The sequence below is a fragment of the Vespula pensylvanica genome, chromosome 11 (genome assembly GCF_014466175.1).
Source record: "Vespula pensylvanica isolate Volc-1 chromosome 11, ASM1446617v1, whole genome shotgun sequence".
Lineage (NCBI taxonomy): Eukaryota > Metazoa > Arthropoda > Insecta > Hymenoptera > Vespidae > Vespula > Vespula pensylvanica.
Window position 1 is genome coordinate 4,640,181 of NC_057695.1, and position 27,785 is coordinate 4,667,965.

At 26.8% G+C, this 27,785-nt stretch overlaps 3 protein-coding genes and 1 long non-coding RNA gene across 7 annotated transcripts in view; 2 read left to right on the forward strand and 2 right to left on the reverse strand.

Moving 5' to 3' along the window:
* The window catches only part of LOC122632922, a 55,856-nt gene extending 38,323 nt beyond the window's left edge, over positions 1–17,533 (forward strand). For both annotated transcript variants that reach the window (XM_043820244.1, XM_043820245.1), the window contains 7 exons: positions 11,023–11,136; positions 11,351–11,484; positions 13,390–13,540; positions 13,697–14,049; positions 14,422–14,646; positions 14,748–14,850; positions 14,992–17,533. In XM_043820244.1, coding sequence (XP_043676179.1) covers positions 11,023–11,136; positions 11,351–11,484; positions 13,390–13,540; positions 13,697–14,049; positions 14,422–14,646; positions 14,748–14,850; positions 14,992–17,438 — 3,527 coding nt within the window. In that variant the 3' untranslated portion in view covers positions 17,439–17,533. The remainder of the gene's footprint in view (positions 1–11,022; positions 11,137–11,350; positions 11,485–13,389; positions 13,541–13,696; positions 14,050–14,421; positions 14,647–14,747; positions 14,851–14,991) is intronic.
* Positions 6,452–27,774, forward strand: LOC122632929 (exodeoxyribonuclease). Of its 3 annotated transcripts, none has more exons than XM_043820256.1 (8): positions 6,452–6,470; positions 25,519–25,594; positions 25,799–26,248; positions 26,346–26,472; positions 26,553–26,696; positions 26,896–27,039; positions 27,112–27,292; positions 27,547–27,774. In XM_043820256.1, exons 2-8 carry the CDS (start codon positions 25,565–25,567, stop codon positions 27,662–27,664), a joined length of 1,194 nt encoding a protein of 397 aa, XP_043676191.1. In that variant the 5' UTR covers positions 6,452–6,470; positions 25,519–25,564; the 3' UTR covers positions 27,665–27,774. The 3 variants fall into 3 exon arrangements, with proteins under 3 accessions (XP_043676191.1, XP_043676190.1, XP_043676189.1); XM_043820255.1 differs by lacking the exon at positions 6,452–6,470 and adding an exon at positions 25,324–25,407 and having other exon boundaries at positions 25,498–25,594; XM_043820254.1 differs by lacking the exon at positions 6,452–6,470 and having other exon boundaries at positions 25,338–25,594.
* Positions 20,038–24,058, reverse strand: LOC122632923 (ATP-dependent RNA helicase DHX30-like). Its single transcript, XM_043820246.1, has 10 exons — positions 24,011–24,058; positions 23,554–23,936; positions 23,272–23,447; positions 21,997–23,016; positions 21,525–21,866; positions 21,199–21,443; positions 20,881–21,115; positions 20,560–20,746; positions 20,385–20,461; positions 20,038–20,304 (listed from the first exon to the last, which is right to left on the reverse strand). Exons 2-10 carry the CDS (start codon positions 23,932–23,934, stop codon positions 20,100–20,102), a joined length of 2,868 nt encoding a protein of 955 aa, XP_043676181.1. The 5' UTR covers positions 23,935–23,936; positions 24,011–24,058; the 3' UTR covers positions 20,038–20,099.
* On the reverse strand, positions 24,068–24,723 carry LOC122632935. The gene is made up of 3 exons (XR_006327973.1): positions 24,520–24,723; positions 24,322–24,445; positions 24,068–24,089 (listed from the first exon to the last, which is right to left on the reverse strand). It is a non-coding gene; the product is annotated as an uncharacterized LOC122632935 (long non-coding RNA).
* Positions 27,775–27,785: the final 11 nt, after the last annotated feature.

Sequence of the window (27,785 nt, forward strand, 5' to 3'; positions counted from 1 at the left end):
AGTATCGTACGACACAGTATATCGATAATGATGGCTCCTCGTTCGACGAAATAGCCCACAAAAAATTAGGTTCATCGACGTGCATGATCATACGTAAAGCGTTCGTGTTCTCTCGTGACGGCTCTTCGAAAATAACAAACAAACGAAAAAAAAAAAAAAAGAGAGAGAGAAAAGAAAAATGAAAGAATTATACCAAAATTGATGGTAGGTCCTGTCAGATAGTATGGCACGAATAATTTTAGTAAATCATTGTCGACATCGATTGGATTAAAATCTTCATATTGTATACGCATTGCATTTTTTTATATTTTTTTTTTTATCATATTATAATAAAAAAATATGATTCAAATAATATTTTTTATGATTAATAATAATTCATAATAAATATTATATTTAATAATTGTTAATTATTTCGTTTATTTAATTATATATATATATATATATATATATATATATATATATATATATATATATGGATATCGACAAGACTCAAATACTTATACTTGTGTATTTTGTATTTTCATCTACATTGAAATCATGACGTGTGTATATATATATTATGATTCAGTAATTTCTCATCATTGATAATATTTCATAATTAATATTAATAATTGGAATTTATTAACCATAAGAAAGGACATATAGGATTCATTTTTTATTTCATGCAACTTTAAAACTCGTTAAGACCACGTCCTGTATATAAATACAGAGAGAATATTCGAAACATAATAATTTTATAAAATTATACGGTAAGACAACGAGAGAGAAAGAGAGAGAGAAAGAGGGGAGAGGAAGAGGGGAGAGAAAGAGAGAGTGGGGAGGGAAGAAGGTAGAAAGGGAGAAAGAGAGAGAGAAAGAGAGAAGAACAATTTTAACGGCGATCCGAATTACGCGTACTATTGGAGAGAACCCAGTAATACCCAACCAACCCTTTCATCGTCCTTCTACGTATAACAATCTTAAGTCGTAGAGAGAAGTTCAATTTCTTTCCCTTTATTTGAAGTTTTATTTTCTCGAATTTTGCACTCTCATCAAACGTGATTGAGCTTACTTATATATCAAGCAAGTCTAATTTTATATAAGACTTTTATAACATTTATATTGTAACGACATATTGAAAATAATTATTAATATAAAAAGTTGCATCCTTTCATAGACTATATTTTTAAACAGAATAAATGAATCGTATATTACATATTATAATATATATTTCTTGTATGGCAACAACTTTTAATTATAATCGAAATGAAAAGTAAACAAGACATAAACAATAATATGGTAATAAAAACCGAAGAAACAAAAATGACAAATGATAGAAAAAAAGAAACTTTAACAAATAAGTATGGAGATTTTATATATAATATAGATATTTATATAATAATACCTTTATTAAAAACATAAATACAAATATATATACATATATATATATGTGTGTATTTATATATATATATATATATCAACATTATAAATCGATTCGTTTCATTTTCCAATTACATTTGACATTCAAGTCGACCTTCAAACACTTTCATATCCCATATATTCGTGTCATAGTGATCTCATAGAATTATTTATAGGATTGTAGGATGGACGATGGCGGGGGGAGTTGGGGGAGGGATTTTAGAGAAAGAAATATCTGAACGGAGGAAGAAGATTCGTTCAAATCGATACGAACTCATCCCCTAACTTCTCTTGAAATTTTTCGTCCTCTTTTTCGTTTCCGTATGTACCGTTTTCAATCGAGGCGCGTCATTGGAAATGATTGCTCCAACTGTTCGAACAAAACAAGCAAAATTCGCATCGTCTTGCACGAGTGCAAGTCGTTGCTCTTCCACGACGAGATGCCTTCTGGCCATATTGCGACTCGATACGATCGAATCTTCGTTCCTATGGTGGTACACCATGACATTTGCATACAAAGGATGTATACCCTCTATGGCATGCGCTATGCTATTTTATTACGATAAGAGAAAACGCGTTATAAGCGTATTGAACATTTTCTTTATTTATTTTCTGTTCGTATGTTCTCCATTTTCAAGATCAATGTCAGAGCTCAAATAATTTTTTTAAAAATTCTTTTATTGCATTGAAGTATTTTTTAATTCGAAGTAATCAAATTTTTGGAGTACTACGTCTTTTATATTTATCGTTTCGTTATTACAGTATAATGATTGGCACTGTATTATGATTTTGTTTTGTTTCTTTAAATAGACAAATTCGATGTAAAGTTTTGCATATATTTTTCTTCGAGATTTTTCTACGATATTTACAATCATCTCATTTCTTTTTTATTATAGCAAAATAAATTAATTTGCTTAATTATTTCTTTCTTTCTTTTTTTTTCTTTTTAAATACGTACATTCATCTTTTATGTAAATCTTTAAATATATTTATCACTTGGACTTCTTTTAAGTTTCTATAGTATGTAAAATCGTCTCATTTCTTATTATAGTTGTATAGCTCTTGTAATGTGTTTTATCGACATATCTAAAAGATCAAAATTAGATATTCGAAGATGTTTGTCGTATCCCCTTTTTTAGACGTGTGAAAAATAGTGAAATTAGTTAAGAAAGAAAAAAAAAGGAAAGAAAGAAGAAAGAAACGATAAAATTAAGGATGGACCTTCTGAAGAAGAAATTATCTTTGAAGGTACGAAGGAACGAAGTAAATGAATATATCGATGATCGTGCGTGCGTCGATCGTATCGGGTCGAACATATCTTAATAATGTACATAAATAAAAAATTTAACGATCGATGTATGTGAAGGCAAAGTTAAAAAATTACGATCATCATGAGTGAGAACCTCGCATGAATTTGACTTTCAAAAGACTATCGTGCTTCCGCGAAATATACGTGTTTAATCTCGCCTCGTTAGATCGTAAATATGTTTTAAATATGTTTTTGTTCATTTATGTATTTTTCGCAGAATGAAAAAATCTTACGATAAAGATCTTATCGTGATTATTTTGTTAGTTAATTGATTATCGATTAATTTCTAATAATGAAATACGATAAAACGGATTCAATGTCGTTTCGTTTCTTTATTGTATCTTCAAAATTTATTTTTCGTATAATTCTTAAAAATTTATATATAATAATATTTAATATATAACGAAAGAAAAATATATAATACATATCGTATACAATATATATATATTTATTTAACATTTATTATAAAAAAAAAAAAACAACAAATGAAGAAAGATAATTTTTGTTATAATATTATTTTTACTTTCTATTAAATTTTCTTTTCTTTGATACAATAATAAAAAGTTTAAAAAATATATATATATATCTATCTACAATAAAAGAAAAATATTTAGTATGCATAAATATACCATATACAAGATATAACATGAATTATATACTTTAAATAATTTTATATTTTCTTTTCGTTTTATTTTTTTTTCTTTTCTTTTCTTACCTTTTCAATTTCAATTACACTGTATTAATCTTATTTTCTCCTAATAATTATTTTAATTTCAATCGAGAGAGAAAATGATCGAGAATAAGTGAAAAGATCTTATCATTCAAACGATCTTGTTCAAGGTGGTCGCGCTTCTTAACTAAAGAACATACGATTAACGGTAGTATTGAAATTAATTCAAAGAGAAGGATTCGATATTCAGCATTCTTGTTCGACAATGATCACCTGCGTTCAAGTTGATTCGACTAATTGGACTGATTTGCAATTTGAAATGCTTCAGGATAGTCTGATACTGAAGTTGAACAGTAATATCGATGCGATGGGCGTCTTCGAAGCATAGAATTAGGTTGGGAGGTACATCTTCGAAAAAGCTTTCAACCTTATACTTTTCGGCATCCAAATGATCGGTGTAATACGATGTACTTAAACCCTCGTTATATATCCTTCTTTCTCTTTCACGAATATATACAATGTTTTTTTCCAAATAAAATCGATCGAATTTTCATCTTCCTTTCACTTTTTCAAATGATTTCTCCAAAAAAAGGAGAGAATTAAAAACTTGAATGTATACATATATTTCTTTTTCTTTTTAAAAAATCATTTTATTTAATATGCATTTCGATTTTATTTATTTATATTAATTATATATATATATATATATATATATATATATATAATGTAAAGTAATCCGGTGTATAAAACCACGAACATAACCACAGATGAAACCTCAGATAAAATCTCCGACAAAAACCTGGAAAAAACCGCAGACAAAAACCCAGACGCAAGGTCATCGCAAAGTCAAATAATTATCATTTTGATGTGTCTCCTCTTTACGTTATATAGCATTCGTTTAAAACATTTTTTATGTTCTTAATACTTAAGGAAATTATCAAATGTTCACATTCAATTCGAACATAGTATGTGTGTGTGTGTATATATATATATATTCTTTTTTTTTTCGTAAAATAATCCATCGCACGAAACAGTTATCATATTTATAAATTCCGAATGATCTCATGTGAGATCATAATCGAGTCTATTCAGGATAATAGAAGATTCACCGTATAGAATGTTAACTGTATCTTTCGAAGCACACATCGAGACCAAGCGTATCTTATCTACCCATAATCGAGCACGAACGCAACCCGTTGCCAGACTAAGGGTGAATACTTGCCGATCCGACCGCTGACCTCATAGCTGATCTTACATCAGGACTGTAGCTATCAATCTCTAATTTCTGTACCTGTCTGACCGGTCTTACGCTATATTCGAGCATGGTGTACTAAACTTAAACAATTGGGGATTACCGTCATCGGACTTAATTTTTTTAGAAGAAAATTCTTCATTCATTCACGTTAAATTTTAATAGACAGTTTTTATTTCTATTTTTATATTTAAATATTCAAGTAATTTCGTGTATGTCTATATGTATGTTCGTGTCATTCGTTCTTTCTAATCAAAATTTTGTTAAATCTAATTTAGTTTTATTTTCTTTTAGAAAATTTTAATCTATTTATTATCTCATTTCAATTTAAGTTAATTTGTTTCTTGTAATACAATTAGGTTTTTTCTTTTTTATATTTAAAATCAATTTTTTTCTTTTGACAAACAAAATAACAATTATATAATCGTATTGCCAAAAACGATGATTCAAAAAAAGATGAATCATTTATTAAACATATTGCGTATCTAAATAAAATAATAGAAATTTCATTTAATCGGTTTGAAAATTATTTCACATTTAAAAATTAATATTAATAGTCAAATTATAAATCCTGTGGAAAAACGATCAAGTTGGAGATACAGACTCCTTCTGTAATTGTCTTTCAGTTTACTCAGGAATTGCTCTAGTAATTACATAATTATCTAAGATCTTTATCTCTGTCTCTGTCTTTCTGTATGTAGAATATCTTTCAGAGAAGGAAAGAGAGATAGAGAGGCAGAGAGAGAGAGAGAAAAAAAGGAGATACCTACATATATATATATACACATTTGGTGTGTGAGACTTAATTTCAAGCTATCTAACAGTTAGCCACTTAGGTAGATACGTGCCATCTGACTCACGTGAATGCGTCTCTCTTTCCATTTATTTTTTTTTATTTTCTTTTTGTCGGTAGCTACGTGTTTCCATCGTGAGAAGAAGATTTAACGCTTGGATCTTCGAATTTGTTAAGATATTCGTCGAAATAGAGACGACCATTTGAATTCTAATTCGACAATTACAATGGAGAATATTTAAAAATATGTGAAAAATATTATGATTCGTCAAATTTTTCTAAATTCGTCATTTCAAGGTAATCTATGTAATCGATCGATCGATAAATCTTTTTCTTTGAATTGATATTTGGAAGAAAAAAGATTTGAAAAAAAGAGAAAAGAAGAAAAAACGAGGGAAAGAGAGAGAGAGAGAGAACGAAAAAGAATCTAAATATTTCAACTATTATCACAATCAAGGTTAGATTATCGTATTACGATATTTCGTAAGTTAAATTCAAGATTGGCTCATAAATTTGAAGGTCCGTTTATACTAAATGAAGTTGTAACTATTAATTAGAATCTTATCTACCTAATGAATCGATTGAATAATATAGTTTCTCTCTTTTTTTCTTTTTTTCTCTCGATTTCGCTTAATAAAAGACGTCTTCACGTAATAGAAGATCGAAGTGTGTCGACAGGGTGTTTTGCTTGACAGATCATAGCGTTAAGGTATTTTCACATTCTAACGCTTTCGTTATGCGTGAACTCATCGAATAATATTACATATATATATACATATCGTGAGAACGTGTTTGAGATCATATTTTCTACAATTTTATTATCGAATCAATATATAAAAAATACGGCACGTTAAAATTACAATAAAAATTTCGTAAAAATGATTTATTGCTATCATATATTTCAAATTTTACAATATTTTAATAGTTTTTTCTTTTTATTATTTATTATTAATATAATAATATTAATGTTTTATTAGATATTTTATGTGTGTGTATCTATATATATATATATATATATATATATATATATATATATATATATATATACATATATACGAGTAATAAATTTAGCTAGATGTTAGAAAAATAAGATGGAAAGGAATTTCTAGGAGAAGAATAAAATTAAAAGCAAAGAGAAGGAAAATTAATAAGTATTCATCAACATCTTAGAATGATAAAATGTTTTTCTTTTTTCTTCTTCCTTTTCCTTTTTTCTTTCTTTTTCTCTTTTTGTTTTTTAACGATATGTACCGTTCTGTCAGTAGTTCCTAAAGAAAATAGAAAATATAAAAATAAAATCTGTAAAAAGACAGAAGCGATGCCCTAAGCGATGATTACTGGATAAATCAATTAAATGATACCTCTCTCTATCCTTTTCTTTCTCACTTTCTAGTATCTATGCAATGGTGATAAAGAATGATTGCAATAAAGTTAACGGTTTAGGAGAAATTTGACAAAAATTGGACACCACTGGTGAAGAAGAAGAAGAAGAAGAAGAAGAAGAAGAAGAAAAAGGAAAGACAGAGAACAATGTTAATTACTGTATACGTAATTAATTATCATAATAGAAAAATGTCAGGGCAAGTTTCTATAGAGTCGTCGCGTTTCGCCATCAAAGAACATACAAATGTATGTATATATGCATGTGTGTGTATCTGTGTGTGTGTGTGTGTGTGTGTGTAGGTTCGTCGAGGATCTTGCAATTAGAGGAGAGTAGAAAAAGAATGAAGGAAAGGAAACAACGTGGAATTAAATGCAATCTTCTACAGGCTGAAATTTTTTTAATTATTCCATATAGCACAAGAAAAGTAAATTTTAAAATTAATTAAAAATTCATTTTGTTTAATTATAAAAAATTCAGGTTACCTCTTTAGCGTTTCTAATATTCACGTTTCATTAAAATAAGGAAAAAATAGAGAGAGACAGAGAGATTTTCTAATTATTCTATATAGCGAGTTTTGTGTGAAAATTAATTTTTTTTCTAATTTTAATACGATCTTTTTGTAATGTTCATTTTTATTAGAAAACCTCTGATTAGTTTTATAATTTATAATATTCGTATACCATCAGAATAAAAAGAAAATGTTCCCTAATTGTCATTTATAACAATATGTTTTATATGGAATTGAATCTTTTAATTTCAATCTTAATATACCGTTATATGGTATTAGATAATCACTTTTATAATTTCTATTATTTAGTATATCATTAGAATAAGAGAAAGAAGTCTATTTAATTGTTCCATAAAACGCAGGCGATTTTACATAGAAATTAATTTCTTATTCCAATTAGAATACAATATTTCTTGCTATATATATATTAGAAGAGACCTAGGTATTCTCTATATTTTCTATATTATTCTAAGATTTCTATTATTTCTAATCTATCAATATAGAACGATGTAGAGATTAGAACAGATAGAAATGTATTTCTAAACGGATAAATATAAGCATACTAATCAAAACTAGATAAAACAATAAGATTTAGATTGAAATTATCAAAGAACTACGAACTAATTCAATGAAATAAATAAATGCATAAAAAGAGTAAGAGAGAGACAGAGGTAGAGACGAAGATAGAGAGAGAGAAAGAGAGAAAGATAGAGGGAGATAGAAGAGATAGTAAGATAAGACGGGTTAGCTTGCGGTACTTAGAGGAACGACAAGCTCAACTCTCCAATCGATTATTTACTATTACTAAAAAAGATCGTAGCGGCCTTGAAGCAACCACCTAAGCAAGAAACATACGCATATGTCTTTCCATGCCAACGTAGATAAAAGGTCAAGTTCCGAGGTCCAACGTATGCGAGCTTTTAACGTATCTCTAATTGACGGTTATACTAAGATACGATTAGATTTCAAAGGTGCGATATCTAATAGTGGAAACGCTTCGTTATGCAAACGATTCTCTCGTTTGCAATAACTTATCTATGGTGGGAGAATTAATGACAGTAAAAGTATAAACAGTATATGTAGTATTGTTAAGAATTGTTTATCTCATCTAACTTCACCATTTGGTTCTCCCCCATTCTGTCCTCCTCTCTTCCTCCTCCCCTAATCCCTCCTCCCTCTCATGCACCTTCCACCACTATTGTTCAATATCGATTGGATATATACTAGAGTGATTGTGAGAGAGTACTTTGGAATGTAGGAACGAAGATTTATAGCTTTCAAGTGATAGATAAATTGCTTGGATTTACATTATCCGATCGAATGAGAAACAATTTCAAACGCTAACAATTCATTGTGACTTAACGTTAAAGTAAAGTAAATGTTCAAAGTGAAAGTAATTTTATCTGATAGAAACTTGAATCTTCTCTATAATCTTCAAATGATCGTAATTTTGTATAACATTTTTTAATGGTTACATTCGCAAAATTCTTTTACTTGTTATAAATAACAATTAACTTGTAATATGTGTATAATACATTTGAAAAGTTTAGTAATACACGATATGGCACTATGACCAAGTTACTATGTTGATACATTCAATCTAATCGGTCATTAATCTTATGTTACAATATACAAACAAGTATAATGATGGTGATCGATCATTTGTTAATGTACATGTTAATAACATAATGATTAAAAATGTTAATATATATATATATTAAATTTTATAGTATAAATAATATAAATTTTATCATAAATATACATTTTCTTTTGTATACATTTTACTTAGAAAAAAATCTTATATATATTACTTTCTCTGTCTCTCTCTCGCTCCCTCTCTCTCTCTCTCCCTCCCTCTCTATCTCTCTCTCCCCTCTCTATCTCTCTCCCCCCCTTTCTATCTCGCTCTCTCTTTCTCATTCTTTCTCTTACATACACACAACACACACGCCTGTATACAACAGTAAATGGATATCTCATATAAAGTCGGTAAAAGATCTAAATAAAATATAAATTAAGTCAAGCCCTACGTCAAAAATATACCAGTATATTAAGATGAAGATGCGAGTCGCGTTTACCGATATGATCCTTTATTGAGCGGTCGCATAAAGTCAAAGACTGAAATTTTTCCGGTTTCTCGCGAAGCGGTATGCTCAACGAGCAGGTTGGTAGGTACACGGCATACAAATTATTTATTCGTTGAACGGTCGGAGTAAGTTTCTACATGCTAAGCAGAATTTACCGCTTTACCAAACAGGATCCAGCAGGATTCAGAATGTTAATATCAATCATTAATATCGATAAACGATTGAATCAAAAACTTCATCGGTAATCTATACAAAATATATTTAAATAGAGAATAGATAAATAAATAAATAAGTAAATAAATAATGTCTAACGAAAATATTAATTTAAGGATGGATTAGAAATTGCTTTTTTTCATTTTCTTTTCTTTTTTTAATCATTGCGAACAATATTATATCACTATATTTTTTTTTTTTGAATATATAAATAATACCGGTTTTATAATATTTAATATAAGATTCATGAAAAATTATAGGAGCTGAGTATGTTTTATATAATATGTTTTTCAAGTATTTAGTTATGTCACTTAACAAAGGATATTTTTTAATTCTAACCATTGAATGTTTTTTCAATTGAATTCTATAAATATGCTAATAGTAATTAAATCAATATTAAATAAAATCTAATATAAACATAAAACATATCTCTTATAAGGGTCAATATACATACATGTTTATATCGAGGTAAAGAAGGGATAGTAAAGAAAGTAAAATAAAAAGGAAAGAAAGGAAAAAAAAAACAGAAAGAAAGGAAACTAAAAGAAAGGAAAAAGAATCAAAAAGATAAAGTAGAATTTCATCGAAATCTCGTTTCTCAGCACGAGCTCGTGTCACACGTATGCTAATATCTACGCGTGACTTTCTACGCTCACGATCAACGATCCATGTACGGAAATTGGATAACTGTCGAGTGATTAACGATCGGTTAAGTTGGTCCAATGAAAAGAGTCATTTAAGATTTTCTTGCTCGGAGTGCTCGCGGTTGACCTTACGACCTTATAGAGCGTCGCCAACGACCCTGACAAAGACGGAAACTGGAAGCTATATCTTTTCCACATGGATATATATTATATCTATGTAATCTCTATACATAAATGATAGATCGTGTCGCTCGTCGCGAGATATCGATAATTAATGGTGACTGGTTTTGCTGATAAAACGACGATAAATGGAAATTCGGCCTACTAAAAGTATTCTCATAAAATATGTATGTCAGTTCGATCCAATTTTTTTTTTCTTTTCTTTTTTCATTTTTCTTTTTTGTTTATTTTTTTAATTGATCTTTTAAGGCTCTACGGGTGATTTTTATTTTTCTTCTTTTATACCTGTTATTTATAATCGAAAAAGATCGAATTAATCGAGTTTTGTATTTTTAATATTGCAATTATATCTTATTTGTAGATTACAATTAAATTGATTCAATTGTTATATCGAGTTTATTTTATTTTACAATATTTTTATAAGCCATTATTTCGATTAAAAAATGATTATTAATTTTAGTATTTTTAAAATTGTAACGATACTATTGCAATTAAATTTATTCAATGATTTTTTTGTCAAACATTTGTGTTGTTTTAAAATATAATATATAAGACCACATTTCAGTGAAATTCTTTGTTTTCAGAATGCAGTGTTGCTGGATTTCTAAGCAATTCGGGTCTAATCGAGCGAGTGCCATACGTTTTTCTACCGCAACGTGGTCAAATTATTTATCCACAGGCCGAAATTCGTTTCGAAGGTATATCTATAATATGTATATATCTATATATTAATTTAGTATAATATTATATTTGTATTATATTTTATTATCATTTTTTAAGTTTGATTTCAATTGAAATTTTAAAAATATTTATTAATATATTAATCTTCTATTAAGAAATAATATTTAAAAATAATTTCGTAATTGATTTTATAATTTTATATTAAAAAAATGTTCTATTTATTGATAATAGGAGTAACTACTCCTGTCTGTGGAATAACAGGAGCTCGACAGTTAGGAAAATCAGGATGGTCGGAACTGAGAAATCTGTCAGATGCAGAACCTCCATTTAGATTGTTTCGCGACGAAGGAAGAACTTTTCTTCAGGTCAGTTTCATATCAAATTTTGCAAAGAGCTAATTTTATTATATAACTACAAGAGATTCGTAGTTTCATGAATATTATTTATTATTAAATTTCAAAATAATTGTTGGGACTAACATCAATTTATTTAATTGTCAAAATCAATTCTTATCAATTTATATAATTGTTATGTTATGTTATATCAATATTTATAAATAACTATAAAATAAAATAGTTAATAAAAATTAAATACCATTGTAATAGTTAGTAAAATGTTCATTATAGGGGGTGAGATAATAACTTTGATCACCATAAATATTTACGTTCCTTTTAGAGATATGGAATCTTATGCATTTAATTGGAATCATGTTTTTGATTGAATTAGTCGATGCAGCTCGTCATTATCTATAAAAAATTATTAATTTCTGTATATCGATAAATTGTTTATTTAGGAGATATTTTTATTTAAATACTGATAAAAAATCATTTAAAAGGTTGCAACGTGTAGTAAGAGGAGTAATAAATAAATAATAGTAGTAAGTAACTTACAAAAGAAAAGTCTTTCAAGTTTTTACATTATCGATTATTAATTAATCTTCTATCCTTTTATTTTAAATAAACAAAATAAACTTTACATGATTACAATAAAAATTTGAATGATTTCATTGTAATTATGTCATTATTACAAAAGAAAAAAAAAATTTAATTTAAAAAATTTTTAACAAAATCGATTTTATTATAACAATATTATTGCAATATTTAAATAAATAAAGAATAAATTACGCTTGAAAACGGTATTTGTTTCAACTCTCTACGACTTTCCGTTCCGAAGATATCGCCTTTGAAAGATTTTCATTCATAATTTCCATAGTACAGCTGATCGTAGTAATAGTATAGTAATAGTAGGTTAATCAGCTGGACAGCGTAAATTCCTGGAATTTATATAGGTCAGTGTGTCACGCGCCAATATGAATGAAATTATATAGGTCAGTGGGACAATGTAAATATCTTTCGTTTAAATGGAAATATCTTCGGAACTAAAAGTCGTAGAGACTTGATTTGCATATCATTTTAAAGGGCAGAATTTTCTCTACTTTCTTATGTATTGTTAATAATTAATTAACAATTTGTTATAAACAATTTTTATAAATAAATTTTTACGAACTCAATCGACCTTATATTATCAAAAAAAGAATTCAAATTACAACTCAGATTTATGAAATTACATAAGTTAATAAATAATTAATAAACAAATTACATTTTTTTATCAAAGGAATAATTTTTTTTATATTGTTAATAAAGCTATCTTTCGTTTACATGGGAATATCTCCGGAACTAAAAGTCGTAGTGACTTGAATCAAATACTATTTTAAAGGATAGAAATTTCTTTATTTTTTAAATGTATTATTAATAATTTATTAATAATTTGTTATAAACAATTTTTATAAACAATTTCTTTTCAACTAAATTCATGTTATTTTGCCAAAAATATTCATATATCATCAGATTACGATTGATTTACATAAATAATTAAATAATTAATAAACAAATTAGTTTTTTATTCAAAAAATAATTGTTTACATGGTTAATAATTATCTCTTTTATTTATACGGAAATATCTCCTTGACTAAAAATCACAGAGAATCGTATATCGTTTTAAAGGGTAGAATTTTCTCTATTTCCACAGTGTATTATATTTTATATGTTAAAATTATATATTAAAAAATTCCGCTTGAAAAAACTCAGTTGACCTTCATATCTAGTTTACGCGTGTTACGAATAAAAATATTATTGCAATCATATTATGTACCATATGACTTTAGTAAACGAAATTTCTCCATATCTCTAAAAAGAAGGGAGATATTCAAGGTTTTCATAGTTATTACCCTACCCTAGATACCATCTTACTAATACTAAAAATCATTACAGTGGATCGGTGAAAGTGGATTAAGAGATGCTACAGAAGGTCGAGTAGTAATTGCCAAACTTATCTGTAGAGATGCATCACCACGACGAAACAATACCGATGTCTTTGCACCTTGTGTTGCATTTAGAGTTGCTGGATCACCGTCGAGAAGTAGTCTGTATTTTAAACTTTCTATAAAAATAAAAATAATAATATAATGCTTTATTATTTTACATGAATTTATTCATAACACTTTATTATATCGTTTTTTATGAAACATCTCTAAATGAAAATTTGTATTATCACTAAAATATTTCTCTTTAATTTCAGATGTTCGAGAAATAATATTTTCATCGACGTCTCAAGTGTCACAAGGACTTTCAGCAACCGAATACGCAGCTATTGGTCTTTCGTCTGTCATTCTAGCTGTCATATACGTAGCTAGTGTATCATTATATCTCCATAGTAGAAGAGGAAAGAGAAAATCCATCGATGAACCAGAAATTACATTACCTGGTCCAAGGGAAGGTGTTGGCGGTAGTGGTGTTGGTGGTGGTTTGGTAAAAAACAATCCATTATTGATCACACCAAGACTCTTGGAAAATGATAATAACAGCGTTTTAACTGAGAACGAATTAGGAGACGATTTGGTTCAGAGTGATGAAGAACAAAATTGTGAACATGTTTGTATAAAAATCGTATAATTAAAATTAATTATAAATTTAATTAATAATAGATCAAAACAACGATAATTTGAACTATTGCAATGAACAATACTATATTCCATTTTTTATTTAGAAAAATTACAATTATAATATTAAGAAAATTAGTTTATATATAAATTAAAAGAATAATGCACAGATTGTTCAGAATAATTTAGTTCAGTCAAAAGAAAAAGCTCTTCTTTGTTTTTTCTTTTATTTCATGCAAAAGTATAATATTAATAAAATCGATAAATATAAATTACAAAAATAATTATATATATATATATATATATTTATTCCAATATATAATAAAAAATAGATTTCAATATTAACGATAAATTAAATTTGTAGAATCAGTTTACTTCTGCAATCGTTCACCCACGCTATGTATATCTGGACCATTCTGAAACTGTATTTGGATCTGGTTCAATGCTTGGAGAGAGATTACCTGAAGAGGACGTCAGAATCATTGAAACAATAGATAGTTCTCATCAACAAGAAGTACCGGTACTTCCAGGTACTCAACGAAGAAAATTATATTTCAATCCTGCATACTTTGACAGACAATTGTTACTGGTAAGTCTCTTAAGTCTTTAACATTTCCATTGAATGAATTAAATCATTCTAATTTGATGTTTTTCCTCCTTTCTTTTTCTTTTTTTTTTTTTTTTTTTTAGTCTCCACCTCCAGCAGCCATCGAATTTCTTCTTAAAATTCGTGAAGTTATTTCTATCGCGAAACATAAAATGGCTGCCAAAAAATTTGTTCCTACTCTTATTGGTAAGCATTTTTTGTTTCATTTTTTTTTTAAATAGACGAATCAGATAAATTGATGTACATTCAGGTGATCTTGAAATATTTAAAATATATATATTTTTTTTCTTTTTATTTTAATTTTATTTTTTATTATTTTATATAAAGGTATACCAGAGGAAGAAAGTGATGTAGAACGTAGTAATTCAGCAAACAAAAAGAAACAACAAGAAGAACAACGACAACGACGAAGATCAATTTCTAGTTCCTCTCAGAATATGACGACAAAATCAAAAAAATCATTAAGATGTACAGGTTGTCCAGGTTGTGCAGAATCTTATAAAAATTTAGCGATATTTCCAAGAAACGATCAACCTAGCCCAGGTGAAAGTAAAGTTCGAGCTTGGCTTGAAGACGTTAAACCAAATCGATCGCATTGGCTCGAAAAGATTGAACAAGAACAAAAGAATTTCCATGACGATAAGAAAACTTTTGTAAGAAATTTCGAATACGTAAAAGAATTAGCAAAATGTGATTTCCTTGAATTCCATAAAGAAACAAGGAAATGTTCGTTCTCTTGGCACGACAATTCATCGATTTTAAGAATTTCGAGAAACGTTAATCAGCCAATTGCTAAAAGTGAAATTTTAGAAAATGATGATCGTTATAGTGTCTCCAAGAGATCAACAAAATCCATGTTCGAAAATTCGAGTTACATTCAACAACGTAATAACAGCAATAAAGAAACTAATTACATCGCTGAAGATATAGTTAACGAGAAAGTAAGAAAAGCAATAGAAAATTCGTTTATTAAACAAATGGAGGAAAATGCTGCTATTGAAAAGAAAGAAGCCGAAATAGAGAATGACAATAAAGTATCTAAAAATGATTCTCATAAAAATGATAATGACGCTAATGAAAGAATAAAGAAATCGAATGGTGAACTACCAGATATGATAAACGAATTGCCCGGTACCAAAAATACAGCCAAACGAATAATGGATGCTGTGATTCGTGAGATGGTAGACGCTAAGGTATTGGAACATTATTCGAAATCGGTAAAAATGAGTGATTACGAAGTGGATAGTTTGGAACGTTTCAAATACAATAGGAAATCATCAACGTCATCAGAATCGATAGATCAATCGAGTCCAACGCTATCAACGGCTCTTCCTTTGGACGAGGAATTGACGATACAAAATGCTGTAATTAATGGTAAAACCGGTGAGACTGTACTGTCAAAACTGAAGAAAGACGTTTTGGAGAAAAATTATTACAATGCTTTGCCAGAATTAATAATGCAAAGATCGGAAGCTTATTCTCTTGTGAGTGAAGTTTATGTTAACGATGGATACGTAAGTCCAGCTGGCAGTGATGATTCTGGTCCAGACATAAGATATGAACCAGAAAATCCTGGACATTTGACGATCAAGGTACAAGATTCTCCAGATAATTATGTTAAACAAGATGAATCTGAATACGAGCCAGATACTTTGGATAGAAAACCAATGAAGTTAAAGATAAACGGTGAGATAAGTACGGAGAAGGAAACGATAAACGAAATCTTTATGGATTCTTTGGAAAGACCAGCGCAGATATTATTAAAAAGTAAAGGTAGTTTTCGTTGCGACGATGATCCAGAACAAAGTGATTACGATCCTTTACAAAGACGAGGCTATGGTAGTCTTCGCGAAATATATGAAGCTAAATTAAGATCGAATTTAAGGGAGTCGAATTTCTTAGGTAGTAGTAGCTCTTTAAACGGTGAAACCAGTGATAGCTTATCATGGAAAAAAGAAAAATATTTAACCCCAGAAAAGAGACAAGCTAAGAGACAAAGATCAGCAAATTTTAATCAACCCGATGTTGTACCATTACCACCGACAGAAAGTATATATCAATCTCCAAAAGCACCTATACCCGTTGAAGAAGCTATAAAACAGCAACAACCGATCGTTTCTTCGTCTTCATTGTCGTCAAAAAACGGCTTATGGGGCAGGAATAATGTCGAAGCGGTTGACCCTGCGGCCAGCAACGGCTCTCCTGTCCAAAACGATGGCTATGAAGTAGGGTATAATAACGATCAATATTATTGTCATAGGAATCTTCAAAAACCTTCAACTTCTCTATTGGATCTGGAATATCCTAATAATAACAATAAATGTTCAAGGTTTCAAGAACATTTATCTTCTTCTGGTAATTTGGAAGATTATCAAAATGATTTGGAACGTGAAAGATCAGTGAAAATGATTTCAGGAAAATCATTATCAGGATCTGTGAAAATCGAAGATAATGGATACCTCAGTAGTACCGATAGTAACAGTTCTCGAAAACGATTATTGAAATCAGAGGTTAGCAGTGTCTCTGAAACGGACGAAACTGAATCTATTTGCGATGGAGCTAGCGAAAGTGGAGCTGAGAGTATCGGTACTGACAGTGTTTTCTTTGGAAATCTACAAAGAATTTCTGAAGCTACGAATTCAGGTGTTCTGTTAAAAGCAAGGGACTTGCATGGTCGATCCTTCGATCGTAGAATTTATGAAAGAACCAATTTTAATCTCAGTGATAGCGAAACAGAAAATTTCGTTACTGTTTTATTGCCTAATTCTAATTAAACAAGTTGAATCGTTTCTCTTCATACTGAGAGATTCTAATAATACGTTTCAAACGTTAGAAATTCATTAGGAAATAAAAAAAGAAAGATACAATCCTTAGGTGAGTCAATAGTTCTCAGATGATTTTTAAAAATCAATCACTCTTTTTTGAGATATTTTTAGACTAATCTCTTTTCTTTTTTTTTTTTTTTTTTTTTTTTTTTTTGGCAGATTGTAAAATAGCAAGCCTAGCTTATAAAACGACAAGTTTAACTATAACTCTAAAGGGTCTCGAAAAAAGAGTAATTGGTTTTTTAAATCATCTAGAAACTTCTGATCCACTTTGTATTATTTTATTCGTGAAATTATTTTAAAACTATTATGAAATATACATATATGCCACGAATATATGTACGCGATTATTTCTTTGAAATTTTATTATCAATATTAATAAGAATCTCAAAGAAAAAAAAAGACTTAAAATATTTATCAACAAGTCGAAAAGATTAAAATTTTTTTAATTATAAGAATGATTATATATAAAAAAGAATAACGTTCTATACGTTATATCATCATTATATTATTGAGTACGTAGATGATAAAGAAATGTTAATGTTTTAAATGCAATTATACTAGAAAAAGTTCGCAAAAGTATATTTTTATGATATTAATTAGATACATTAAGAGAATTTCATATTTTCATGAAAATCTCTCTTAGACGTGGCCGGAAGTGCAATAGTAGTTGATAATCGAGAAAATAAACGTAATAATGGATTTAAATTGTTTTGATACATTTATATAAGAGAATTAGATGTTAAAAATATGCAGTATATAAATATTAATATATTATACATTAAATTTTTGATATTATTAATTTTTCAGTTAAAAAAAAAAGATTAAAAATAAAAAATTTATTACCATTTCTTCGCGTACATTTTTTTAAATAATTATTCTAATGTCAATTAAAATTTGCATTATACATATGTATTTTAAAAATTGAATGAATTCGAATTCAATATTAATTTCTATTAAAAAATAAAAATAAAAAGAATGCTCTTATATTTTAATGTATGAGGATCGTTTAAAAAATACGCGGCTTTCTTTTTGTTTATTTTTCACTTTAAAATGTGCTTCACTTTAAGAACGAAATTTACAGATTTCATAAGAAAAGGAAAAAAACGAGGAACTTGTTAAATGTCCCTAGAGAGTAATTATATTAGAAATTAAAATTATTAAATCGATAGTGTAATAAATATAACGACTTAATATGCAAATCATAATTTATTATATTAACTTAATAACTTATTATTAGTTTAAGAAAAATTATAATATTGAATAATATATAAGAAGTTAAAATTTTTTTATGGAATATTATTAAGTCGAGTTTTTATATTTATCACGTATATTTATCATAAATATTTATAAACAAGTTTTTATAATCGTTAGCACATATATTTATCACGTATATTTTATCTTCTTGAATATAAATTTTATCTTCTTTTATATAAAGTCAAGTCATGATTTAGAGTTAACATTTCTTTTCTTTTCTTTTTTTATTGTTTAACAATTTATTATTGTTATAGATTATAATTTATTCGTATAATCATATTACTATATAATTTAAATATTTATTTTTAAACATATATAAACAAGTTCTTATAATCGTTATAATATAATTTTGCATTATATTGTATATTATTTATCATTTAACACACAAGAAATTGTTGTTATTGAAATTAGAAGCGCATGCTTCCATGTACCTGCAAAATGTATGTATAAATCAGGAATATATATATATATATATATATATTATAATACTTAACTTATTAAATAATAATTTTCTATATGATATTAAATAATACTGTATCATTTACAGTTTATATTAGAATTTATATACACACATACATACATACATACATATATATATATATATATATATATGTATATGTATATGTATATGTATATAAAATGATACACACAAAATACCTCAGAATATTTCAAAAATATTAAATTTATTAATAAATTTTAGATGACTGGGGGGTTGGTATCGTCCAACTAGATTTTTTAAATAAAAATTTTTTATCAGCTATTCATATCAATTACGTATTATTCGTTACTATATCAACTGATGGCAAACAGCATATATATAGCTTGAGAATTTTAAAAGCGTGTCATAAGTTTATAAGTTTTAATGAAATATAAGACGTAAAGCACAAATTTATGAAAAAAAAAAAAAAAAAAAAAAAAAAAAAAAAAAAAAAAAAACAGAAAAAATAATTAAAAGAAAATTAGCTGATATATATATATATATATATATATATATATATATATACACATATATACGTATGTATGTATGTATATACGTATGTATATGTATAAATATTATATGTATATGTATATGTATATATATACATATATATACACACACACGTACACACACATACACAATTTCTTTTTTATTTTTATTTTTACTTTCTAAATCTTCCTTTTTTTAAAACCGTAAGAAATTAAATAACGATAGAAATTAAATAAATGAAATAGACACTCAAACACTATACAGAAGATGTTCTGTATGATATTAATTCGTTGACTAATCATATTTTGATAAAATTATAAAAGATTTGATTTTTGTCTCTTTATTGTTTAACCATTATTAACATATATTATTTTATATTGTTATTATCATTGTATCTCATCATCATACGTATCATTAGTATCATTGTTACTATTCCTTGCATCTAACATTTTGGAAAGTACTTTTAGTAATTCTGATCTGTATTCATTCATAAGTTTGAATTCATCATTTGTTGGACGATCATTTACTGTAATAAAATAATCTACTACAGACCAAATAACTTCACGAAATGAGATAAGAATTTTTGCTGTCCTGGAAAAAGTCGTTTATTAGTAAAAAATGGATACTTATTAAAATTTTATGAAGTTATATGAAATAAAATATATATTTACTCTGGTGTGCACAAAAATTTCAAGACCTTCTTTTCCGCTATCGTAAGAATGATTTCATTATTGGAGTTGTCACTTGTCTAGAAAATAGAAAAGTAATTAATGTTTTATTTTTTTTTCTTTTATATATTATTTTTATGGCAGTAGAAAAATAACGTTATACAAATTCACAACTTACTTTGTTATCTATGTAACCTTGACCAAAAAGTAAAACGGTTAAGGGAGATAAGATACTTGTATCATATACTTGCATATGAGAATAGGTTTGAAAATTTGCACCATAAAAATATACGAAGTATGAGTTATGCTGAAAGTTTTTATTATAGTTTACACTTTCTGGTGATATTATAACTGTTTGATCACATCTGAAACAAATATGTTATAACTATAAACTTATATTGATATCATAGTATTGATATTTGATAAATTAATTGAAAGTGTTCATTATAAGAGTATACATTTAGTCCTGATTTATAAAAAAATATTTATATATACGTACTCATTTTTTAATTTACATTTCCTTTTATTTACATTCCGGTAATAGGAAATATTATAACACTGAAGTAACATATTTGTAGAAGATAAAATAATGCCATAAATTATTTCTTCACAATATGTATTTTTACTTTGATGCATTTCAAATTCATCAGTTGAGTCATCGGTTGAGGGAAAACCATCATAATGGTTTTGTATACCACAGCTTTCTAATTGTTTAGAAATCATTTTACGTACTTCTGTAAATGTAAAAAATTTACTTAGTAAGGGATCAAAAATTGGTAACATTTAAATAGAATATTCATTAAACAAGGACATTTACTAGCATATAATTTTACTCTAAGAGGATTAATATTCATATCCCTGCAGAAGGGATCAATTTTATGAAAACCTTCAGCAAGATAATTTTTCCATTCATCACATAATGCAGCTAGAGCAAGATGGTCACTTGTTTCATGATACTCCTTTTTAATATCTTTTTTAGAAGATTTGCTATATAAAATGTTTGCAAAAATATCTTGATCAATGGCATAAAGTGAAATAATTGAGAGAATGGGTGCTGTACACCTATAAAAAAAATGTGTAGTTTTAGAAAATTATTTATAGAATAAAATATAAATTCATGTGTATAACATTACTTTGCCTTACTTAAAAATTGTTGAAAGAATTAAAGCTTTGCCTAACATTGGATGTACATGAAGTAATGATATTCGTTTTCCTAATGGTGTTAAATTTTCATCACTATCAAAAATATTTAATAGCTGTAACGTTTTTATTGCTGTCTCTATTGCTATCTTATTAGGTTTTTCAATCATATCTTCACAAAATTTTTCAACCTTTTCATTAGTGTGACATTTAATCTTTATAGCTGTTTCTTCCAGAGAACTGCATAATATCTCAGGAATTGGATTAGGGCACAAGTTATAATATTCTTTTTTTGTTATAAAGTGATAACTTTCACCAGCTTTTAACCGACCAGCTCTTCCTTTTCTAAGCAAATATATAGTGAATATTACATTTAGTTACTAGTTATATTAACTAGTTTGTACGAAAAAATTAGTACTTATACAAATTTTTATTAATAAATCTAATATCAAAACTATAATAGTTGATTGATTACCTTTGTTGTATATTTGCTTGTGATATTCTCTGATAGCCTATATAAAGTTTGTTATCTTTCCACATAGGACTATTTTTAATACCAATATCTATTACGTATACAACATCTGGAATAGTGACGCTAGTTTCAACAATATCTGTAGCCAAAATAATTTTTGTATTCTGTTTTCGTATAACAGAAAAAACCCTTTCTTGATTAATAATTGATAGTTTAGAGTGTACAGGAATTATAAATAATTTGTGCTTTAGTAATATATCGTTATTAAGTAATTCCTCTAATGTCTTAATTTCGTGCCATCCTGGTAGAAAACATAATATTGCTCCAGGTGGTTTATTATCAATAATCCATTTTACGAGATTTACGATGTCATCAAAATGAATCATTTCCAATTTAATATCTTTATTTGTGTAACTTTTATCAAAATTAGGCTTCGCCTTTGTTTTTAACGGAGGTAATTTATTCTTAAAATCTTCTAGAAAATGCATTTTTACAGGATAGATTTTACCTTCTACATTAATTGTATCACAATTAAAATATTTTACAAACATATCAGTGTTAACGGTTGCAGACATAAGAATAAGTTTCAATAAAGGATTATTTGGAATTATTCTTTTAAATAAAACAAAAAGAAAATCAATATCCAATGCACGTTCATGAACTTCATCCAAAATAACATGGCTGTATCCCATTAAGTTTGGATTATCCTGTATTATTTGGCATAAAATACCAGTAGTACAAAAAAGTATTCCACCAGGAAACTGTGGATACTTTTGCTCTAATCGTATAGAATATCCTATCACATCTCCTATAGGTTCTCCTCTTTCAAAAGAAATACGTTCTGCTAAAGATACTGCAGAAATTCTGCGAGGTTGTGATACTAAAATATTACAGTCTGTAGCATTCCCACTTCTTACATAAGAATCCAATATAAATTGAGGAACTTGTGTGGTTTTACCACAACCTGTATCACCTCTAATTAATAAAACGTTATTTTTTTCTAATTTCTGCAGTATTTCTTCCCTGAAAATAATAAAAATAATTATTTTTAAAATAAAATAGTTATTTTTTATTATATTTATTAATTCGTCAGTAGAAACTTATATTCATATTAAAAAAAATTGCAACTTTTTCAAAAATGGCTCTTGTATATATTATTACATAGAATATTTGACAGATTTCTGCATTAAAGTTACTAGCATCTTTAGATAAAAATAGTATACAGAAATGAGAATTCATAAAAACTTAATTACGAAGTTATGACCATTTAACTTTTACCGATATCGAAAAATAGGAAGATCATCATTCGTATTATTCTTTTCCAATAATCTTTTTTTTAAATTTTCATTACGCTTATTGTCAGGCAAACATAGTTTTATATCAGGGCTATTTTTTTCAGGTGTAGTAAAACTATCATCTTTTAGTTTAGGAGATTCGATAATATTTTTCACATTCTAAAACCAAATGAAATGTTTTTATTAATAATTTAATACTTTTATATTTTTATAATTATATTTATAATCTAATAATTTCATATATGTAAATTATATAAAAACTCACCGCTTCATATGTCTGAAGCAATTTTTCAACTTCTTCTAAAATTTCAGAATCCAGATAAATGGGAATAGATTGTATATATCTAGCTTTAATTTCCTCTATCGTATATATTACTGGTTTACCATGCATCACTTTATTTTGTTTATGCAACCAGTATAAACACTTTAATGATGCATCATTTGCAGCTGATGATTTATTTTTTCCTACACTGTTAAATACTTCCTCCTTAGGCCAAGAAACAGTGAGAATACATTTCCAAAATAGTTCTTTATCTTTGCATTTGATATATTCTTTTTTATATAATCCTTTTTTATCTAATTCGGTTGTTACAATAGAATAAATATTTGATAAAATATTAGAGGGATGTGGGTATAATGTAGACATATCTGAAAAATATAATATACTTACACATATATTGAAGGAGATAATTTCTTTAATAATGATAATATAAATGTTTTACCTTCCAATGAAATTTTATTTTTTTCTAATTTATCATTTTTTATGTCCTTTTCACTTTTATCTCTTTTGTTTGTATTTACCTAAAATATAAATACTTGATAAAATCATTAATTATATAAACATTATATTTATTATTTCATTTATTTTTAAATATTTTTCCATAAACTCCAAATATTTGACTGAAATTATCAAATTTGATTGCTTTAACTTTTTCGAACACAAACATTATTTATCTTGAACAAATAACTGCAATTATTTCAAGTATTAAGAAAAAAATAAACTAAAAGTATTATATAATCAGTGTTTCATTACCTTAGCTACACAAGTGATTAGTTTTCTTTTTTTATCATTTTTTGTACTATGATATTGCTTTATTTTATTAAGATAAAATTGTTTAGTAAATGATTCACATAACCATGGCACATGAGGTCTAATACTATATCGTAAAAAAATAATATATTTATGACATATATAAAAGAAATAATATTCATTTTAATTATATGAACTTACAAACGAAGAGTTCTTTCTTTCTTATAAAATATTATTCGATAACTAAACATCTTTCTAATAAAACATTATCATGATTAACCTAAAAATAAGTTAATCGAGGATAATTTCATCGTTAAAAAACATAAAAAGCACATGTAACTTTTTTTTACATCAACATTACTGCATTAATTCATATTTACATTTATTTTGAATTAATTTTCTTTTATTTATATTCATAATTTCATCAGCTTCTATTTAACTTTAATACACTATTACAAGTAAATCGTACGTACTGTAAGAACTATTCATGCTTTGAACAGTTAAAATTTTAAACACTAGATTTTTGCACTTATCGTTAGAGCACATGGTGTCATAGATCAAATTTTTACCTTAGTCAAATTTTCATCTCGGTAAACAATATATCGAATAAAATTAATTGAAATTAATTTGTCGGTAAAAATATATAAAAATTTTCTAATTGGAAAATTTTTATGAAATATTAAGCATATACTTCTATTTCTATTCCTACATCATTTATTCGTCTCACTTTATCTATTATAATATTTAATCATTTGTACAATCTTTTTAATTATTCAGAAAAAGTAAAAATTCATTAAATAATTATTACAAAAAGAATTTCTTATCAAAGGATATTAGAAGATTTTCATCTTTTTACTTTTCAGTCAAAATCAGATCAAAATCTTTTTACCTCAAATTTTGTTCATTCTGTAAATGAAATACGCTATCCGTTCTATAAATTGATTTATTTTGGTTCATTCTATTGATGAGACTAACCTAATCACATTTTATAAGATGTCGCATGCGCGGCAAATATCCCGCGCAATTTAGCGTCCTTACTCGCTTTTTTCTCTCCATTGAATTCGGTTAATAATGTTTGGACGTGCCAATGTAAGATTTCTGTATTAATACTTTAATATATATATTATTATATTTGATATATACATAAATCACAAATAAAAAGAAAATTTCTCTTTTTAGTACTGATATATATATATATACATTTGTAATAAAGTTAATTTATATATAAAGTCGAAGAATAATCAATATGCCACCAAAGAGAAGCAAAGTATTAAAGGTTAGTAGAAAATATTCGTTAATAAAATACATATACGCATTTATTTCTCATAAATTTATGTATATATATTCTTTATTATATTATAACTAGAAATTATTTATACGGAATAATTTATAAATTTCTATTTCTCGTTCGAACAAAAATTATTTTCATTCTTTCAATGTCTGAGGAAATATTTTAATAATTATAATTTCTTTTATTTAGACCAATGTATCCAAAAGTAAGCTTACTAAAGATAAAAAATCATCTGATATAGTTCCTAAAAAGAAATCTGATTCTAATAAAGAATTTGGAGAATCTTCCACAGAACAAATAGTAGAATCAGTTAAAGAGTCTGAAGAATCTATTAAAAAACATAAAAAAGCAACTGAGAAAGAACTTAATAATGAAACTGTTAAAAATTCTAAACAAGCCGTTAAAAACTCTGTTGCCAATTTTGTAAAAGAATCAGTTTCCAAAAATAAACGTAAAGCGAATGGAATTGACGAGCCTGTTGCTAAAAAAGCTAAAACTGAGAATAAACCAATTATTAATAGAACTGATACTAATTTGAATGAAATATATTTTGATTGTGATAAACTTAATACGGAAGGGATGAAATATAATTTAAAAATTAGCACTTGGAATGTTTCTGGGATTAGAGCAGTTATAAAGGTAAATTTTACTTGTGTATTTATTATGTTGCTGTATGATTATATATTTATAAATGTATGTGCACATTCGATACTTATATGTAGATATTATGATATAGAAAAATGGAATGGATTATATTGTCAAGGAAAATGCAGATATTGTCGCGTTGCAAGAAACTAAATGCAACACTAATAAACTACCAAGCGAAATAAAAGTACCAGGATATCATCATTATTATGCAGATAGTAAAAATAAATCTCATACATATACATATACATTATATCAATTCTTTAACTTATATAACGAATATCTATCCTTATAATAGGCAAAAAAGCTGGCTATTGTGGTGTAGCTCTGTATACGAAAGAGAAGCCCATTAATATCAAGTATGGCTTAAATAATTCTAAGTTTGATGAAGAAGGCAGATTAATTACAGCAGAATATTCAAACTTTTTCTTATTAAATGTTTGTAAGTTACTGATAATGCCATATGCAAGTTTATTTATATTTTATTGTAGTGTACTTAGTATTGTAGTTTATATAGTGTACACTATATTGTAGTGTATTATAGTGTAGAAGTAAACAAACTTATTAAATTATTTATATTTATTAATAATTTACAACAAATCTAATATATCTTCTATTGATATATTTTCAAATTATTGTAGATGTGCCAAATGCTGGAGCAAAGCTGGTAACTTTGCCCAAAAGATTAGAATGGAATGAAAAATTCAAATTGTATGTTAAAGAATTAGATAAAAAAAAACCTGTCATAATTTGTGGAGATATGAATGTAGCTCATCAAGAAATTGGTAAATACAATCATTCTCAATGTTTAATAAGCATAAGATTATTTAAAAAAAAAAAGAAATAATCTTTTACAGATTTAACAAATCCTAAAACCAATACAAAAAATGCTGGATTTACTAAAGAGGAACGAGATGGTATGACTGACTTTTTAGATCAAGGATTTGTTGATACATTCAGAATGTTGTATCCGGATAAAACAGGGGCTTATACTTTTTGGTCATACTTTGCTAATGCAAGAAGTAAAAATATTGGCTGGTAAGTGTAGAAATGTTATTTTTATTGTGATTTATAATTCCATTTACGATTATTTTATAAATATATAATTATGTATTTATATAATTAATAAGAGAAGGATTAAAAGTAGAAAAAGAATATATAATTGTACTGAAGAGATTTTCTTCTTCTAATCCTCTTTGGATGATTTATTAACATTGATTCATCCTATGTATAATATACTTAATAATACCTTACATGTATATATTTTCATTAGCAATCTATTTTATATCTAGGAGATTGGATTACTTCTTGGTATCTGAACGTATCCAAAACAAAGTATGCGATAATGTTATAAGAAGCAATGTTTATGGGAGCGATCATTGCCCCGTAGTTTTATATGTTACTTTATAAACTAAATTCCATTTGTCATTTATCAATTATTCCTCATTTAATACATTGATGAAAATGATGTTTTAATATGCTCTATTTATTGCAAAATATACTTTGAAAATAAGAAATGATATCAATTTTT

What these genes read in the sequence shown, in the direction of transcription:
- LOC122632923 (XM_043820246.1), bottom strand. Translation starts at nt 23,934, where the DNA reads ATGTCTACATTATACCCACATCCCTCTAATATTTTATCAAATATTTAT. An exon ending in CTTCCTATTTTTCGATATCG is followed by an intron (nt 23,017 to 23,271) that starts GTAAAAGTTAAA and finishes TATTATTTTCAG; the next exon opens with GGAAGAAATACTGCAGAAAT. An exon ending in AAATGTAAATTAAAAAATGA is followed by an intron (nt 20,747 to 20,880) that starts GTACGTATATAT and finishes TATTTGTTTCAG; the next exon opens with ATGTGATCAAACAGTTATAA.
- LOC122632929 (XM_043820256.1), top strand. Translation starts at nt 25,565, where the DNA reads ATGCCACCAAAGAGAAGCAAAGTATTAAAG. An exon ending in GGATTAGAGCAGTTATAAAG is followed by an intron (nt 26,249 to 26,345) that starts GTAAATTTTACT and finishes ATTATGATATAG; the next exon opens with AAAAATGGAATGGATTATAT. An exon ending in TCATCATTATTATGCAGATA is followed by an intron (nt 26,473 to 26,552) that starts GTAAAAATAAAT and finishes TCCTTATAATAG; the next exon opens with GCAAAAAAGCTGGCTATTGT.